Source organism: Canis lupus, chromosome 23 (genome assembly GCF_003254725.2).
Source record: "Canis lupus dingo isolate Sandy chromosome 23, ASM325472v2, whole genome shotgun sequence".
Classification (NCBI taxonomy): Eukaryota; Metazoa; Chordata; class Mammalia; order Carnivora; family Canidae; genus Canis; species Canis lupus.
Window position 1 is genome coordinate 6,543,956 of NC_064265.1, and position 16,255 is coordinate 6,560,210.

At 41.3% G+C, this 16,255-nt stretch overlaps 1 protein-coding gene and 1 long non-coding RNA gene across 6 annotated transcripts in view; both read left to right on the forward strand.

Moving 5' to 3' along the window:
- Positions 1-16,255, forward strand: part of STAC (SH3 and cysteine rich domain) — a 149,064-nt gene that overhangs the window by 99,503 nt on the left and 33,306 nt on the right. For all 5 annotated transcript variants that reach the window (XM_025461372.3, XM_049099864.1, XM_035705131.2 and 2 more), the window contains 2 exons: positions 404-519; positions 6,886-6,964. In XM_025461372.3, the coding sequence (XP_025317157.1) occupies positions 404-519; positions 6,886-6,964 (195 nt within the window). The remainder of the gene's footprint in view (positions 1-403; positions 520-6,885; positions 6,965-16,255) is intronic.
- Positions 6,977-8,605, forward strand: LOC118352103 (uncharacterized). Its single transcript, XR_004808651.2, has 3 exons — positions 6,977-7,359; positions 7,574-7,663; positions 8,374-8,605. It is a non-coding gene; the product is annotated as an uncharacterized LOC118352103 (long non-coding RNA).

Below are 16,255 nucleotides of genomic sequence, written 5' to 3' on the forward strand. Positions count from 1 at the left end.
TCTTTCAACTTGCCTCCTACTGTAAACTTTGTGTCTCACTCAAGGGTTCATACCTTGGTGAGCAGCACCTCACATCAAAGGAAATAACCTTGAAATCAGAGTCCTGGGGATGAATGACAAAAGAGGAAAGCCAATATATCAGGAAGTGTCTGGGAGCAGAGAGCCCTGGCTGCAAGTGGTGGGTGCATCGGAAAGATCTAGCCAATGGCACATACTGTGGGAGTCCATCTGCCAGGAAAGCTTGACTACACAAAGCTCCATTTGCCCAGGGATTAGTGAGTCTGTGGCACAGAACTTTCTTCTTGAGCGCCGTTGACCCAGGAGGTGCGATAAATTGTTGACTGCACTCCTGATGGTGAGTGGAGGAAACTGTCACTCAAATGACCTTTCTCTTCTGTTGCAGCCTGTGGCAATAAGGTGGACCCTGTCTACGAGACCCTCCGCTTCGGCACCTCCCTGGCCCAGAGAACAAAGAAGGGCAGCTCTGGCAGTGGCTCTGATTCGCCTCACAGAACCTCTGTAATTATCCCCTTCTTCCCTCAGTCCACCTGCATTGCTCTGAGGAGGGCAGACCTCAGGCGCTGCAGAGCAAGGAGCTTCCCATAAATACATCATGAGGGCATGTCTGTTGGGAGTCAGGCAGTCTCTGAAGTGAAATCCCAGCTCCCCTGCACTACTAAAGATTAAATTCCTGTTTGTTGCCAACACCCAGGGATCATTTTATTTTGGTCCTCAAAGTCCATGCTCTTGGCCTCATGCTCCTTGAAACTCCGTGTACCCTCCCCCTTCTCCCAATATTAGATAGCATGGCAGTTAACACAAAGCAATGGCAGAGGCAGGGAAGTCCCAGCTGTGGCCAGTTCCAGCTACATAAAAGTTTAAGAATACAACTCTTTCTCATATTTCCTAAGTCTTTTCTCTCTAAGACAAGGCACTTGCCTAGTTTCATGCAAAAACTGACCTTCCCAGAGGCACTGGACCTGTAATTTAATTGGGCCTCTCTCCACAAGACAATCCCCCTCCCAGACCCCTCTCCTACATTTTATTTGGTCTAAAATGGCTGTCCGGTGCATCTTTGTGACATGCTATCATCATCCTGTCTCTGGCTGTCCCAACCAGAATTTCTATAAATGCCCCAAGATGCCACACAGCTCTGCCACTCATGCTGAAGGCCACTATCCTGCCTTGCAGAGACAAGAACCTTCTGGTTCCTGTTGTCAGTTAGTATAGCTTACACCCAGCTACTGGTTCCACTGTTACAGGGACTTCAGGGCAAGGCACAGATGAGCCACCAGGTGGTCTGCCCAGCTGGGTCCTGTCAACATCAAGTGATTAGGGTGGATCATGGGAGGAGAGGAGGGCTATACTCCTCAGAGGGGTTCTTGGGCTGAGAGGAAGCAGCTCCCTCAACAGGTGCAGGTCAATCCACAGGATAACCGAGATTATGGTCTATGGTTAAATATGTAGGTCAAGTGGCTAGTTGAGTAGGTAGGTTTGAAGGCCCTCTGGTTGATGCCATGTGGTTATCCTAGATGCCACCTTTAAAATTCACTGCAAGCCCCATTCTTCATGCATCCCACTAATTTCTAAGAAAGGAGAACCAAAAAGTGTTTTACTCTTTTTCCTTGCTGAACCTAAAATTGATGTCAGTTAGTTTTCTGTTTTACTCAGCGAATATGAATTGAGTGCCTATAGCTCACTAGCACTGTACAGAACACATGACTTCTTACCCTCAGGATTCACAACTTATTTCCAAAGACAAAAGCAGTGGAGAACAAAAGTAGATGGTGATGACATTAGTTAGCACTTTCTAAGAAATGAACTTTGCTATGTCTTGTACTGTTTTTATCAAGAATAGGAACATAACATACATGTTAAGAGTATCATAATAATGATGAGCACTGCAGGGTTTCAGAGTAAAAAAGGAAAATGTTTCAGTAGACATTGCCCTCAGAGCAGTGCAGGTATAAGTCGTGACATTTTAAGGTACCTGGTCCTGATGATCTCCACAGGGGGGCTATAAATCAAATTGGCAGTCCCAATGATAACGTTGGTTTTGGCTACATGGATTGAATAAATATAAGAGTATAAGCAAAGTTTCTAGCACAGAGCCTAGCACTCAATTAATGGAGGTTGATGCTGCTTTATTTTCATTAAGCATTTAGCCCTTAGATGGATTTTCTTTGAATTTGAGTTATTATGAAGTGAAACAAGGGTGTAATCCACTAGAAAGGTAAATATGTTCTCTGAGAAGAGCATTTCCCAGGCTGTTCGTTAATGGGGCCCATTCTTGGGCTCTGTAAGAGGCTGGACCCATTCCAGGGTTCCACTCTGCTCTCCTGCTCAGCCTGTCTCCTCTGATGTGTCCTCCAGTCACTCTTAAGTTGAGAATGTTCTCAGGGCTTTGCTTTGGCTTGGCCTTCCTGTGCTACAGGCTCTTCCTGGTTATCTCATTCACATCCCTCTGGTCCAATCACCATGGCTAAGCTGATGACTCCTGAGACACTTCTAGTCCTACAGATATCTCTGAATCAGCATGTCCAAGCTCAAATGATGCTCCACTGGTGACTGGGTCCTATAACTCAGAACACAGATGTGTGTCAAAAGCACCCTATCCTCTTTGCTGGAGGTTTGACTCTCATCATCTCTCATCCAGATTATTTCAAAGGAATAGCTATGTTCTCCTCTCCCTTTTGAATCTACTCTTTCAATTCCTCCAGACTTATCAGCTTTTAAAGAAAGACCTTATGCAGTTTTCCAAATTGAAACATTGTACTGTCTTGCTTATACCCAAACAACAGTGCCCAAACTCTAGCATGGCACATGAGGCCTGTCGCTCTCCTGAAGACTCACCTTCCCTTGAACATGCCAAGCTCTTTGACATCTTCATACCTTAGGACATGCTGTTTCCCCAGTTGAAGTTCTTTAAGGCCAGCTTGGTTTTTATACAAACTGTAAAGAGTTCTCAGACTCTCCCAAGCATGATGAATTGCTCCTCCTACAGGCCCTCAAAGAATTCCTTTCTTATAGGACAGAGATAATTGCAATGTAATTTTCTGCTTTTGCCTCTTTCCTGAACTAGGTACTGAGCAACTATGTATGGGGGCCCATGTATAATTATACCAGTGCCTGGCATCTAGTGGGTACTCAAGAACTGCTTAAAGAGTGAGGAAGAAGTAACAGGGATTCTTAAAGACTGACCTCAGAACCCTCAAAATTGATATGCCCTTTCGTTGCTTATGCCCCGAGCTCTATGCATGCTTTGCAGCTCTCTGGATAGCCACACTCTTCCCAGTTGCTGGGCCTTGCCCACATCTTGTTTCTACTTCCCGGAAGACAACATCTCTCTTCTGGGTCTGGGTTGGGTACCCCTTTCCTGGGCACCGTAACAACTAATTCATCAATTAGTATTTGCAGATTCATCAATTACTATTTGCAGATTGCTTGGTACTTTTTACTTTTGTGTTTCACTTTTCTTTAGTTTCCTCCTCAGCTAGGCTAAGCTGCTCAAACACAAGGACTCTTGACTCACTTCTTATTTCTGTTGTTTTAAGCCAGAGATTTTTAAACTTTCGTGGGTATCTGGATCCATGGAAGAGCTTTGTAAAAATGTAAAAATCAAGGCCCTGTCCTACTACAGTAAACCTGGGTCGCTGTGTGCTTCATTAGCCTTCCAGGTGGTTCTGATTCCCACCAAAGATGGAGAACTGCTGATGTGTATATCATGTCCTTAATCACACATACCACATCACATCTTTCTTAGGAGAGTGAAGAGAGTCATTTTTCCCAATAAGTTGCTTCCCCAAAAGCCATGTAGAGCTGGCTGTCAGCCTATAGCCATCACCCTTTACAAATCAAGACTTTTTGCCCAAAAGAAAAACAGAGCAGAGAGACTCCTGTCCACTTGACTTGCATCCAAATAGTCCTTTCTCAGGTCTCTGGTGAGAGCCAGTATATCCTCAATCCACTTCTAGTGCCTGCATCTCCCATGCTCAACTGGGGCTAGCATTAGTGGAAAGATAAATGGAAAGCCAACCTAGAGAGGCAAGAACAGAGAGTGGGCTCCACAGAGATGACCCCGAGGTATCCACACGGGCAGTGGATGGCTGCCCCTGCGGTCCTGAGCTGTGCCAAACTCAGATGAGGAGACATCCTCAGAAACACTCCACAGCAATGAACATGTTAGCCTCCCCAGTCTGTTCCCAGGGCAGAAGTAGCAAGAATGTCAGGGAGACGATTTAAGAATGTCCAGTTTGCTTTTCCGTCTGAAGTGGTTTAGTTTCTAGCAATGTCTGTCCCCTACAGACTGGTTCTCAAGGCAAAAGACAGTTTTCTGAATGTCAATAAGGTATCCATTCATCACAGTCCATTTAAACTTCCTGACACTGGTTCTATCAGTAAATATTCTCGGAATTGTGCTCAGTGAAGGCATTGTTCTCAGAGCTGCAGGGAGACAAAGACAAATCAAATTGTACTTAAATATCTGTCGCTTCACTCTTTCCCCAGAGTCCAACTTGCTTCAATGAAGAAAACAGAAACAATTGATTGGTACTTTAAAATGATTTTGCTTCCTTCCTGCAGGGTCAAATGATAATGAACTTCAGCCGCTTGCCATCCTTGCAGTTTTGTTATGTCCTAAAGCTAACATATTCCCATAGCAAACTCTGTCCCACATGTTTATTTTCTTCCATTGACTTTACATTGTCTGAAAGTCACTGCCTGGCTGTTTCTAAATCGTTAGGTTTCTTTTAATGTGTTTTCAAATGTTCTAGAATATAAAAGGCTTGATGGCTTTGGGAAGGCCAGCAAAAACCAAATTCAAAAACTTTCTGGGAGTTGGTTGGCTAGTTTGTGAAAAATCTTCAGTTTCATAAGATTAAATTAACATAATAATAGCAACTTTTGTTCAGAAATAGTGAGCTTCAAAGAAGCAGGGTATAAGTGACTTAGAGACCCTGTGACATTTATTTTTTTTCCTTTCTTTCTGATGTGTCATGAAAGTAAGAATGGCTGGGAAAAATCTTAAACCTAAATTGTAACAATAAGTCTCTATGGGGTGGTGCTAAAGTGCTGCAGAGCTGACTGAGAAGGCAAACTTGTTTCTTTCAAATAAGATATAAACAAACTGTTTTCTTTTTTTTTTTTAAAGATTTTATTTATTTATTCATGATAGTCACAGAGAGAGAGAGAGAGAGAGAGGCAGAGAGACACAGGCAGAGGGAGAAGCAGGCTCCATGCACCGGGAGCCCGACGTGGGATCCGATCCCGGGTCTCCAGGATCGCGCCCTGGGCCAAAGGCAGGCGCCAAACCGCTGCGCCACCCAGGGATCCCGACAAACTGTTTTCAAAGTATGACTCTCCTCTGAGGCCCCCAAAATTCCTCTTCCAAAGAGACGGGAGCCAGGCAAATGAAAGCCAGGTCTGTGACCCTTAGAAAGAGGCAATCAGTGGTGTGCCAATAAGTGTTTAACCACCACCTGGGGGCCGGACCCTGATCTGTGGCATTTGCCAATTTCTTGGTGTAAATACTCTCACCCAGGCCTATTTCACACTCCCGATTTGATGGCCCTGACGGCTCTCACCAGCCCATGTGAGTCACTTCAGCACGCCACCAGATAAAGCTCAGTTGCATGAGCTCTGGAAATGACCGTGGGGGTTCGTACCCCAGGTCCAGTACTTAGTAGCTGTGGGACCTTAAGAAGGGTTACTGTTTTCCCCCTGGGCTCCACATTCCTATCTGAAAAATAAGTCTATTGTAGTATTACCATGAAGAATAAGTGGATACATATATATTACACAAAACAGCATGGGATAAATGAGCAGTAACCATTAGCCATTTAGAGTGATGTTGTTGTTATTTCTATAACCGAGGCAGAAGAATGACTATGGCCTCTCATATTAAAGAAAAAGAAAAGGCAGAGTAAATATTACATAAATAATTTTGCAGCAAGGGAAATAGCATTGACCTTGTACCTAGGTGATGCATCCCTCAATGCTACATCATGTTCTCTATAATTAATACAAACCTTCCTCAACTCATGATGGGGTTTCATACTGATAAAGTCATCATAAGTTGAAAATATCCTAAGTCAAAAATGCATTCACTACAACTAACCTCTCGAACATCATAACTTAGCCTGGCCTGACTTAAATGGGCTCAGAACACTTACATTCACCTACAGTTGGGCACAATCATCTAGCAAAAAGCCTATTTGATAATAAAGTGTTGACTATCTCAATAGATTGAAACTGTACTGAAGTGACAAACAGAATGGCAGTGTGGACACAGAAGCATTGTCAGTGTGCCGGTTGTTCACCCTTATGATCGCATGGCTGACCCTGTGGCTGTGGAGCATCACCAGAGACAATTGTCCCACATAATTTCAGCCCAGGAAAAGATACAAATTCAAAACTCAATGTACAGTTTCCACTGAATGAGCATTGTAAAGACAAAAAAATCACAAGTCAAATCATCGTGGGGGCTATGTATATTTAAAAATCACCTATAAAAGACCTTTAGTTTTAGTGAGAATTTGACCTGACAGGATATGGACAGGAATTCTGATTTCTTTCTTTTGTCTCTTCCTGGGAAGAAGCCCGAACCGAACTATGACCTATGCATCTAGGTGTTCATTCAGCTCTCACTGAATGCCTATTCCCTGAGCCTGCAGACACACCTGAAGGGAGCTGCAGTGCCCACGCAGCCTCTCTAAAGTTAGCCAAACAGACCAGAGAGCAATGATTGGATTCATCAGGCAGTGTCAGGCCTTAATTCCTGAATTAATTCCTGACGCCTTAATTCCTCTGCTGACATCAAATTTCTCTGCTCAGTTGGTCCACTGAAGTAATTTTGTTCATTACATGCTACTCCCTCTTTTCTCTAAGACTTCAGATCTCGTGGAGGTTCCTGAAGAAGCTGATGGGCCAGGAGGCGGGTATGATCCACGGAAACGCAGCAACAGTGGTGAGTATGCGAGCAGGAAGGCAGGCCTCACCTCAGCACAGATGTGAATGGCACTGCTTATCCAGGTGTACAGCCAGGGAAAGTTGATTTCCAGTTCCCTTATTTCTCTGCTAGCTCTGGAATTCAGTCTGAGCAAGAGTTCAATATTCTGGAGGGAAACTGGGCATAATTACTGGTGGATTTCCATGATTTGACTACATTTCCTGACTTCTAGATCCTGAGTTCTCATCCCTTATAGACTTAGATACATTGAGGCCTGGGAGTCACTTCTGGAACATTTTGTTAATACATCATTTCCCTCACTGACCTACATTAGATTTAGCAAACCATTCTGGAAAGAAGCTACTCCCTGCTAGAGCTGAAGTACCCCCAAACCACTTGGGTGGTGGCTCTAGGTAAGTATGGTCCTCACAATTGTCTCCTCCCCAACAGAAATAACTAATACACAAAAAGTGATCTGTATGATCTAACCAAACATTCTCTATTAATACTATTTGATTTTCTCATAGCTTAGGCCCTTGTTAACAATAATTTCTAAGATTTTTGTTGAATGCTAACTATATACTATTGCTTGCTAACATTAAAAAAGAACAACCTCTTAAACCACAGTTTAAAGAAACAACCAGCCCCTTAAGGATGAATCTTGCCGAGCCTCTCTGATGTCAGGAACTACTTAATCTTCATTCATTTATGCAAAAGGTATTTATGAAGTATTTACTATGACCAGCAAAAGTACATGAGTCACAAGCTGTCCTCGGGTCGCTCATAACATAGCAAAGTTGCAGGTTCTGATTCCTGTCGTTAAGCTGGGCCGAATGCCTTCTTCTGGTGGAAGTTACCCCTGCCAGCTCTAATCCCTGCATGGGAAGCATGTGCCACCTTGAGTAGATGTTCCACCTGACTAGTCGCCTCTGCCCTTTCCAGACTGCAAGCAGGAGCTGTGCATTCAGTACCCCAGAGCTACTTTATCAGCAACTATCTTACGGGTATCTCTTCCATTTCCTTAGCTCTAGGAGTTCATTTATGTCTCTTCTCTAGTTAGGAAAGTGATTCCCTCATGAGAATCCTTGGTGATTCTCCTTCCTAAATAAGCATCAATGTTCACCAGGGCCCCCCTTGCCAAGCCCACTCACATCTGCTAGGGTAAGGATTCTTTGACATCATATGGGGAAGGCTGCACTTTCAGATCAATACAAACATTCATTGAGCACTTAGCAGTGCCATTAGAGAGACGATTTAGAGTGCCAGCTGCCAGGGGAACCTCACAGTAGGGCAGTAATGCCACAGGACCACCCAGCCCGAGTCTGTCTAGTGTCACACAAATGGCATCTGACTTTGGCCAGAATTCTTCAGCATCTGAGCACAAACTCACCAGACACTGGCATTAAACCAGACCTCCATTTTAACAGTTCAAGTCTGGTCATCTGTTCTGTCCCCTGAGTCTGACTTCTGCCTGCAGCCTTCCCTGACACGTATCACCAAATTGCTGATTGTCTGCTCATCACTAACTGCACCAGACATATTTGGTCCTCAACCCTTCCTTGCTCTGGAGGTTGACTGCTGGATTTCACTCAGTGGTCACATGGCTCCAAGGAGTGACCTAGCTTCTCTGCTTCAATCCCCTCACCTCTGAAATAAAGACAGAACTAATACCAAATCCGTAAAGTGTTGTGATCATTAAATGAAATAACGAATGTAAATACCACCCATCCATCGATGACTCCCAAAACCTCCAGCTCCTTTGCCTCCAGAGGCCTGTTGCCCACTGGACATGGCCATCTGAATGTGGAATAGACATCATAAAGTTAACACACCCAAACTGGACTCTTGGTTCACTCACCCACTCACCCACCCCAACTGGCTCTTTCCAGTTGTCTCTGCTCAGTAAAGAGGAGCTCCATTTTGCTGGTTGATCTTACTTCAGGTCAAAACTTTTGGCATCAGACTTGCCTCCCCTTTTTCTCATATCTCATAGCCCATCTGTCAGTAAATCTTACTTCTGCTCTTCAAAATCATTCCTAGCATGTGCCCACCACTTACCTCCCTGCCTCAGGCATCTCAGTGTTATTGGTGCTTTTGCTCACCTGTTCCTCAGTCCTTAAGGTCTTCGTTTGCCTTGGAAATTTCATTTTTTTAAAGATTTTATTTATTTATTCATGACAGACACACAGAGAGAAGCAGAGAACAGGCAGAGGGAGGAGCAGGCTCCTCGTGGGGAGCCTGACACAGGACTCAATCCCCAGACCTGGGATCACGCCCCAAGCCAAAGGCAGACACCCAACTCCTGAGCCACCCAGGAGTCCTGCCCTGAAGATTTCTTTACTCCAAAAGTGATATTTGGAGCACATGGGTGGCTCAGTCAGTTAAGCATCTGCCTTTGGCTCAGGTCATGATCCCGGGGTCCTGGGATCAAGTTCCACATCAGGCTTCCCTGCTCAGTGGGGAGTCTGCTTCTCCCTCTCCCTCTGCCCCTCTTCAGTGCCTGCACTCTTTCTCTCAAATAAATTTTAAAAATCTTAAAAAAATAAAAAGTGGTCTTCAATAAGTTTTTATAATGTGAGGAACTTTATTTAACAGTCATCAAAGTGAAGCATGTTTGTTTGTAACAAACTCATCATAAGGTCATCAGGTGTCAGGGGCATAGCCTAGAGCCTCACCACTCTCAAGTGTAGCCCATGGACCAGCAGCCAGAGCATCACTTCAGAGGCTGTTAGAAATTCAGAACTTCAAGCCTTTCCAGAACTGCAGAATCAGAATTTGCATATGAATCTTATTAAAGTTCAAGAAGTGGATAAGAGGTCATTTAGTTCAACCCCCTCCCCTCCCCTCCAGTACACACAACACATACACATACACGCACGCACACACACGAACACATACTGTATGGATAAGGAAACTGAGGCATGGAGTAATACTCTCAAAGACACAAGTTGAATATTTGCCATTTCTTCTATGTTAAGAAGCATTTTTAGAGACTAATTCAAAGAAATCTGTTGAAAGAACTTAGCAAGCAGTAAACCTTTAGAAGGCTTTGGGGATCTATTAACTATTCCTTTGATCAGCAATAGCTTTCTTTACAATGCACCCTTGGAAGCTAGAGGGATTAATTATGCAGGAGTTTGCTTCAAAACATGTTCCCATGATTGGATTTAATCCCCTGTCCATGCAATTTGGGAAACAACAGAGAGAAAACACCCTGCTTGTGTATCTGGACTCCCACTGGTCTCCCCACAGTCATGGCAAGGAGGGTGCTGGCTTTTCAGAAGCAGTGTTTGGCTTCCGGTCACAAGCTGTTCTGCATGACATGTTTCATTTATGTTCTAAAAACTACACAGTACATACAGGTGTTATTTTTGCCAGACAAGTGTCATGTCAAAATCCTTGAGGAAAATTTCCAAAGGCACCTTGCAAGAGGATGGAGTTCATACCTCTTTCTTAATAAGCTGCATGCAGTCTGTTTTCTCTCTCATGAAAGATGTTGACCAGGTCTGACTGTTTCTGGTTGTTGTTTTCAACACTATTTGTTGATGCATCAGAAATACAGAGGGGAGAGTTGTTGGTCTTCACCTTTCACCAGAAACTCCACTTGATGTGATGAGGAAAGGGAAAAGTAAAATCTGTTCTGCCTATTTCAGCTCAAAATGCCAAATAATGGACATTATTGGCTGCCTTCAATAATTGCATTTCAGTATGAGACTATGTGACTATAACTTTCCTGGAAGAGAAGCAGAGGGAAGAGAACATAAGTCAGACAAATCCTTAGAAATATTCTTCAAAAAGAACTGGGTTAATCAATCCACCTGAGGATATTACAAAGCCCAATGATACGTTACTTTTCACTGAAGCAAAGAAATTTTGCCCAGAAAGGAAAAAAGCAAGCTCAGATATGGAAAATTTATCCTTGCCTTTAACACACACTAGTTTTATATATCAAATTTTGACTTGTAAGTCAGAAAATGAAGCAAATATTTTAGTGGCTTCTTTGGCAGATACCCAGAAATCTGCATGTCTATATCTGGAGCAGGTAAAAGTTTGTTGAAAAGCATAAAGGACTCTCTTTCCAGCTATGTCGAGGGCTGATATTTAGAGAAATTTTTTTCCACTTAACACGCTTAAAATTCCTGGGAAAAAGAATTAAAAAGAAAGTTCCACCTAATGCATGGCTGAGCTGGCAGCAAAATAAGGCAATTTCTTATAGTCTAGAAATGACAATAAAGTGTGACTGCAGAGACATAAGCAGGTAAAGGCCATTGTTTACTCTAAACATCCCAGCGGCCTCAGATTGAGGAATAATCAGTCCCTTGTATGGTCAATAGGGAACAAGACCTGGCAAGCTGGCAGAGTCATAGGTTCAATAAGAGGCCCTTTGGAAAAATGCTGATACCTCAAAAACCACCCTTAGTGGCACTAGGGAAAAAGAATGCCCTGCAGAGGAACTTAGTAAAGAGAAATGGTATATTGGCCTTAAGTCAGGAAGAAAAGAAAGAAATGGAGTAGGAGCAAGAAAGAAGGAAAAAAGGAAGCAAAGGAGGGAAGAAACTCTGCTTACTTGGGGTTAGGGCCTGAATTTATATTACCTCTGTGGACAAAGCAAAACAATATAAAATTTTAGTTTAATTTACTTAAAATGGCCTAGTTGGATAAATGCACCAGACATTTGGCAGAAGTAATAAAAATGGCCTCTGGAGGAAGGGACTTGAAACCCAGACCTGAGAAATCTCCACAAATGAACTCTCAAAGGACATGAGCTAAAAATTGAAATACATCAACTACATGAGAAAATGAGCCACCATGCGTAAGAGTTAGCCAAAGCCACCTTTTTTATGATCAGACTTTAGAGACTGTATATGTTGGAATCATCAAATAAAGATATATATAACTATATAGGTAAATATACTTAAGATATTAAAAAATGGATTAGAACATATAACAAAAGAATAAGACACTATCAAAGTTGAACAGGAGAATTTTAAGAAAACAAAACAGAACTTTTAGAAATTTAAAAAAAGAAGAAGAAATTTGATTGTTGGATTTAATAGCATATTGGATATAGCAGAAGAGAGAATTAGTGGCATGGAATATACAGCCAAAGAAATGGCTTACAGTATAGCCAGAAAGACAAAGCAATAGAATCCATGACAATAAAAGAGACACAGAAGATAAGCAGGGAAGTCCAGCATGCATCTAACTGACACAAAGAAAGAATGGGAGAGAGATGATATTCAAGAAGATATGGCTAATATTTTTCAAAATTGATTAAAGACACCATTCCTCAAGTTCAGAAATTTATACCTAGACCCATCTTAGTGAAACTGCAGAATTTCAAAGACAAAAGATAATATTAAACGCAGCTTGAAAGACAGATTACCTGCAGAGGATTGAAAATTAGGCAAACTACTCTTTCCTGTAACTGACAATAGTACCAAGTAACCGTAAAACAATACCTTCAGTAATCTGAAAGAAAAGTAACTCTGAGATCTGTAAATGGAGCAAAAGCAAAACTGTCTTTCAAGAATATATATTGACACAAACACTGTCTACAAGGCAGTGAAGAAAGACCCACTTAAGACATTTCGAAATGAGTTCAGAGAGGGAAATGTGACCTCAAGGGAAGGACTGAGAAGCAAGGAATAAAGCACAAAGAAAGAACCAAGTGAATGTTGGCTACATGAAAAGATAATGAAGTTAGCAAAAAGCTGTTAAAGAAACATTAACTGAAATACTGGATGTTTAAGTAAGAAACATGCATCAAAGATGCTCATATTAATTGGAAGGAAATTAAAGATATTTCACTTTAGATTTTGTTAAGTTAAATATACCTCATAACATTTTTAGAATAGCCACCAGAAGATTAAAAATAGATTTAACCTTATAACCTAAAAGGTGGAAGGGGGAGGGGGCACAGAGGTAGAAGAAACAACACAGAAAATTTGAGACAAATAGAAAATATAAAATAAAATGCTAGAGAAGCATCCTAAATTATCAGTAATCAAAATCAACTAGATAAGAGAGTTTTACACACTGTATTGTTTAAGATTTTATTTATTTATTCATGAGAAACACAGAAAGAGGCAGAGACATAGGCAGAGGGAGAAGCAGGCTCCCTGTGGGGAGCCCAATGTGGGATTCGATCCCAGGCCTAGGAGATCACATCTTGAGCCGAAGGCAGATGCCCAACCACTGAGCCATCCAGGTGCCCCACAAACTGGATTGTTTAAATGACTGCTTTTAACAATCTAAAACATCAGGATATAGAAAGTTTAAAATAAATTCATATATTTTAAAAGGCAAAAGAAGGATTGTATAGCTGTATTAATGTATGAAAAAATGGACATTAAGATCAAAAAAGCATTACTAGACAAAGCATCATTTCATGATCATATCCACTTCACCAGAAGATATAAATTCTAGACCTGTGTCTACTTATTATATAACCTCAAAATGACAGGAACTCAAGGAGCAATTGACAGAAGTATTAGGAAAATTGACATTTCCCTTCATAGTCAGAGGTTTTAACATGCCTCTCAAGTCATTGGCAAAGTAGATACATAAAAAGATTCAAGATTTAAAGTATCTGAGGACACATTTGACAATTCTAATCTAATTGACTTAAAAAGGGCACTCCATCTAACAAATGGAGAATTCACATTCTTTTTAAGGACACACAGAACAATTATAAAAATGATTACCTGCTAGACCATAAAGCAAGCTTCATACATTTTCAGAATCAATATTATATAGAACACAACTTTCTGACTATAATGCAAATAAAATAGAACTAATCATCACAAGATATAGGAGAACCCATAATTTGGGAAATTAAAATATATATTCAAAAAAAGCTCATGTGTCAAAAAAGAATTTATAATGAAAATTGGAATATACTTAACTAAGTCATAATGAAAGCACTAAATATCAAAATTTGTGCGATGTAGCTAAATTGTGACTAGGATATTTTGCTTTAAAAGTATTCTAGAAAAAAAGAAAAAGTATTCTAGGAGGGCAGTCCGGGTGGCTCAGCAGTTTAGCGCTGGCTTCAGCCCAGGGTGTGATCCTGGAGACCCAGGATCGAGTCCCACGTCAGCCTCCCTGCATTGAGCCTGCTTCTCCTTCTGCGTGTGTCTCTGCCTCTGTGTGTGTGTGTGTGTCTCTTATGAATAAATAAACAAAATCTTTTAAAAAGAATAAAATAAAAGTATTCTAGGGGCACATGGGTAGCTCAGTGGATTAAGTGTCTAATTTTGGCTCAAGTCATAATCCTGGGGTCCTGGGATCAAGCCCCACATCTGGCTTCCTGCTCAGCAAGGGGTCTCCTTGTCTTTCGTTCTTCCTTTGCCCTTCACTTTGCTTGTGCTCGCTCTCTTTCTCTCTCTCCCTCTCTATCTCTCTCTCAAATAAATAAAATATTTTTTAAAGATTTATTTATTTATTCATTCAATAATATATATATTATTTCCTTCTGTAACATTGGAAAACATATCTGCATTATGGACATACTCTTTAAAGAGTCATCCTGGGTGAAATCAGCAACCAAATTATTTTTAATAAAACAGATTTAAAGCACCAAATAGAAAAATATATGACATATCTGTGGTAAAATAGTTACCTTTCTTTATTCTTTTCCCCTCAAATCAAAGTCTTAGAAATAGCCCACAAGAGCAGCCCTGGTGGCACAGTGGTTTAGCACTGCCTGCAGCCCAGGGCGTGATCCTGGAGACCCTTGATCAAGTCCCACGTCAGGCTCTCTGCATGGAGCCTGCTTCTCCCTCTGCCTGGTCTCTGCCTCTCATTCTCTCTCTGTGTTTCTATGAATAAATAAATAAAATCTTTAAAAAAAAAAAAAGAAATAGCCCACAAGAATTGGTTTTTAAATCATTTTTTTTGCAGTGGTCTGCTTTCGTTCATATAGCTAAAAATACATTTGGGGTCACTTCAAATAATTTTTGGCATAGTTCACAAAAGATTATGCTGAGTGAAATTAGTCAATCGTAGAAGGACAAACATTATATGTTCTCATTCATTTGGGGAATATAAATAATAGTGAAAGGGAATATAAGGGAAGGGAGAAGAAATGTGTGGAAAATATCAGAAAGGGAGACAGAATATAAAGACTCCTAACTCTGGGAAACGAACTAGGGGTGGTGGAAGGGGAGGAGGGCGGGGGGTGGGGGTGAATGGGTGACGGGCACTGAGGGGGGCACTTGACGGGATGAGCACTGGGTGTTATTCTGTATGTTGGCAAATTAAACACCAATAAAAAATTTATTATTAAAAAATGGTATACATTTTAAACCAGATGGCTCATGGATATTCAATAAAAAAACTAAAATAATATGAAATTACAAAATTATAAAATCAGTTCAAACTGATATGTAGCCTATGAAGTCTCCCTTTTTAGCTCCAAGAATTTTCTAGGAACATTCTCTGCATTTGTCCTTCAAATATTCAATATTCTTTTAGAAGTATCCAGGTTTGTACTTATTTGTGCCACGATTTTAGGGAATCACAGAGTATTGTCGGCCTCCACTCAGTTCAAATTAGTAAGGTGAGTAGCTAGATACTGAGGCAGACAAGATCCATAGGATCATTTTCCACTTACCTACAAACCAGAGCTCCTCTAATGACTACATATTTATGCCTAGGCTTCCAAGGAATCATGGAATTTCATGCACAGCCTCTGGAACTATAAACTGTGGAGAATAGATGTTTACTGAGTATCAGTACGTTTATAGAGGCTCTTGTTCTGAAGCATGTTTTCTGCATCACAGCTTTTGAGTTCATTTTAAGGACAGTGGAGATGTCAATGCAGTAACTGAAATAAGTTATAGTCTTCTGTGGTGTGTTTCTCCTCCTTTACTGATATTTCCTAATAATCTGAAAGGAGAACAAAAGAAAGAAAAGAACAGCACTGTGTTATTTTTAAATTCAAGTCATCTAACTGGTAGGTTAATTTAGGCACCAAACTTGGAAACCCTTGCCACATTTTCATTTGAGGCAGATAGATGTGGTGAGAATAAGGCGGTCACGATCACTGGGGTGAATGTGGCTGACAGAACTAGCTGAGGGCAGAGCCCCTCCAATACCCATCAGGGACCTTCTGCAGCTGTGCACATGGACAGTGAAAACTCCTGCCCATTTGGGGAAGCTTTGTTCTTTATTAAAGACCAGAGAGTGGCTGCTTAAATGCAAAAAGAAGAGAATTACATATTTCAAAACAAACTAAATGAGAAACCACTATTTGTTTTCTATTCTTAATAATAGCCCCAGTGCATTGACAATAAGAGATCGAGG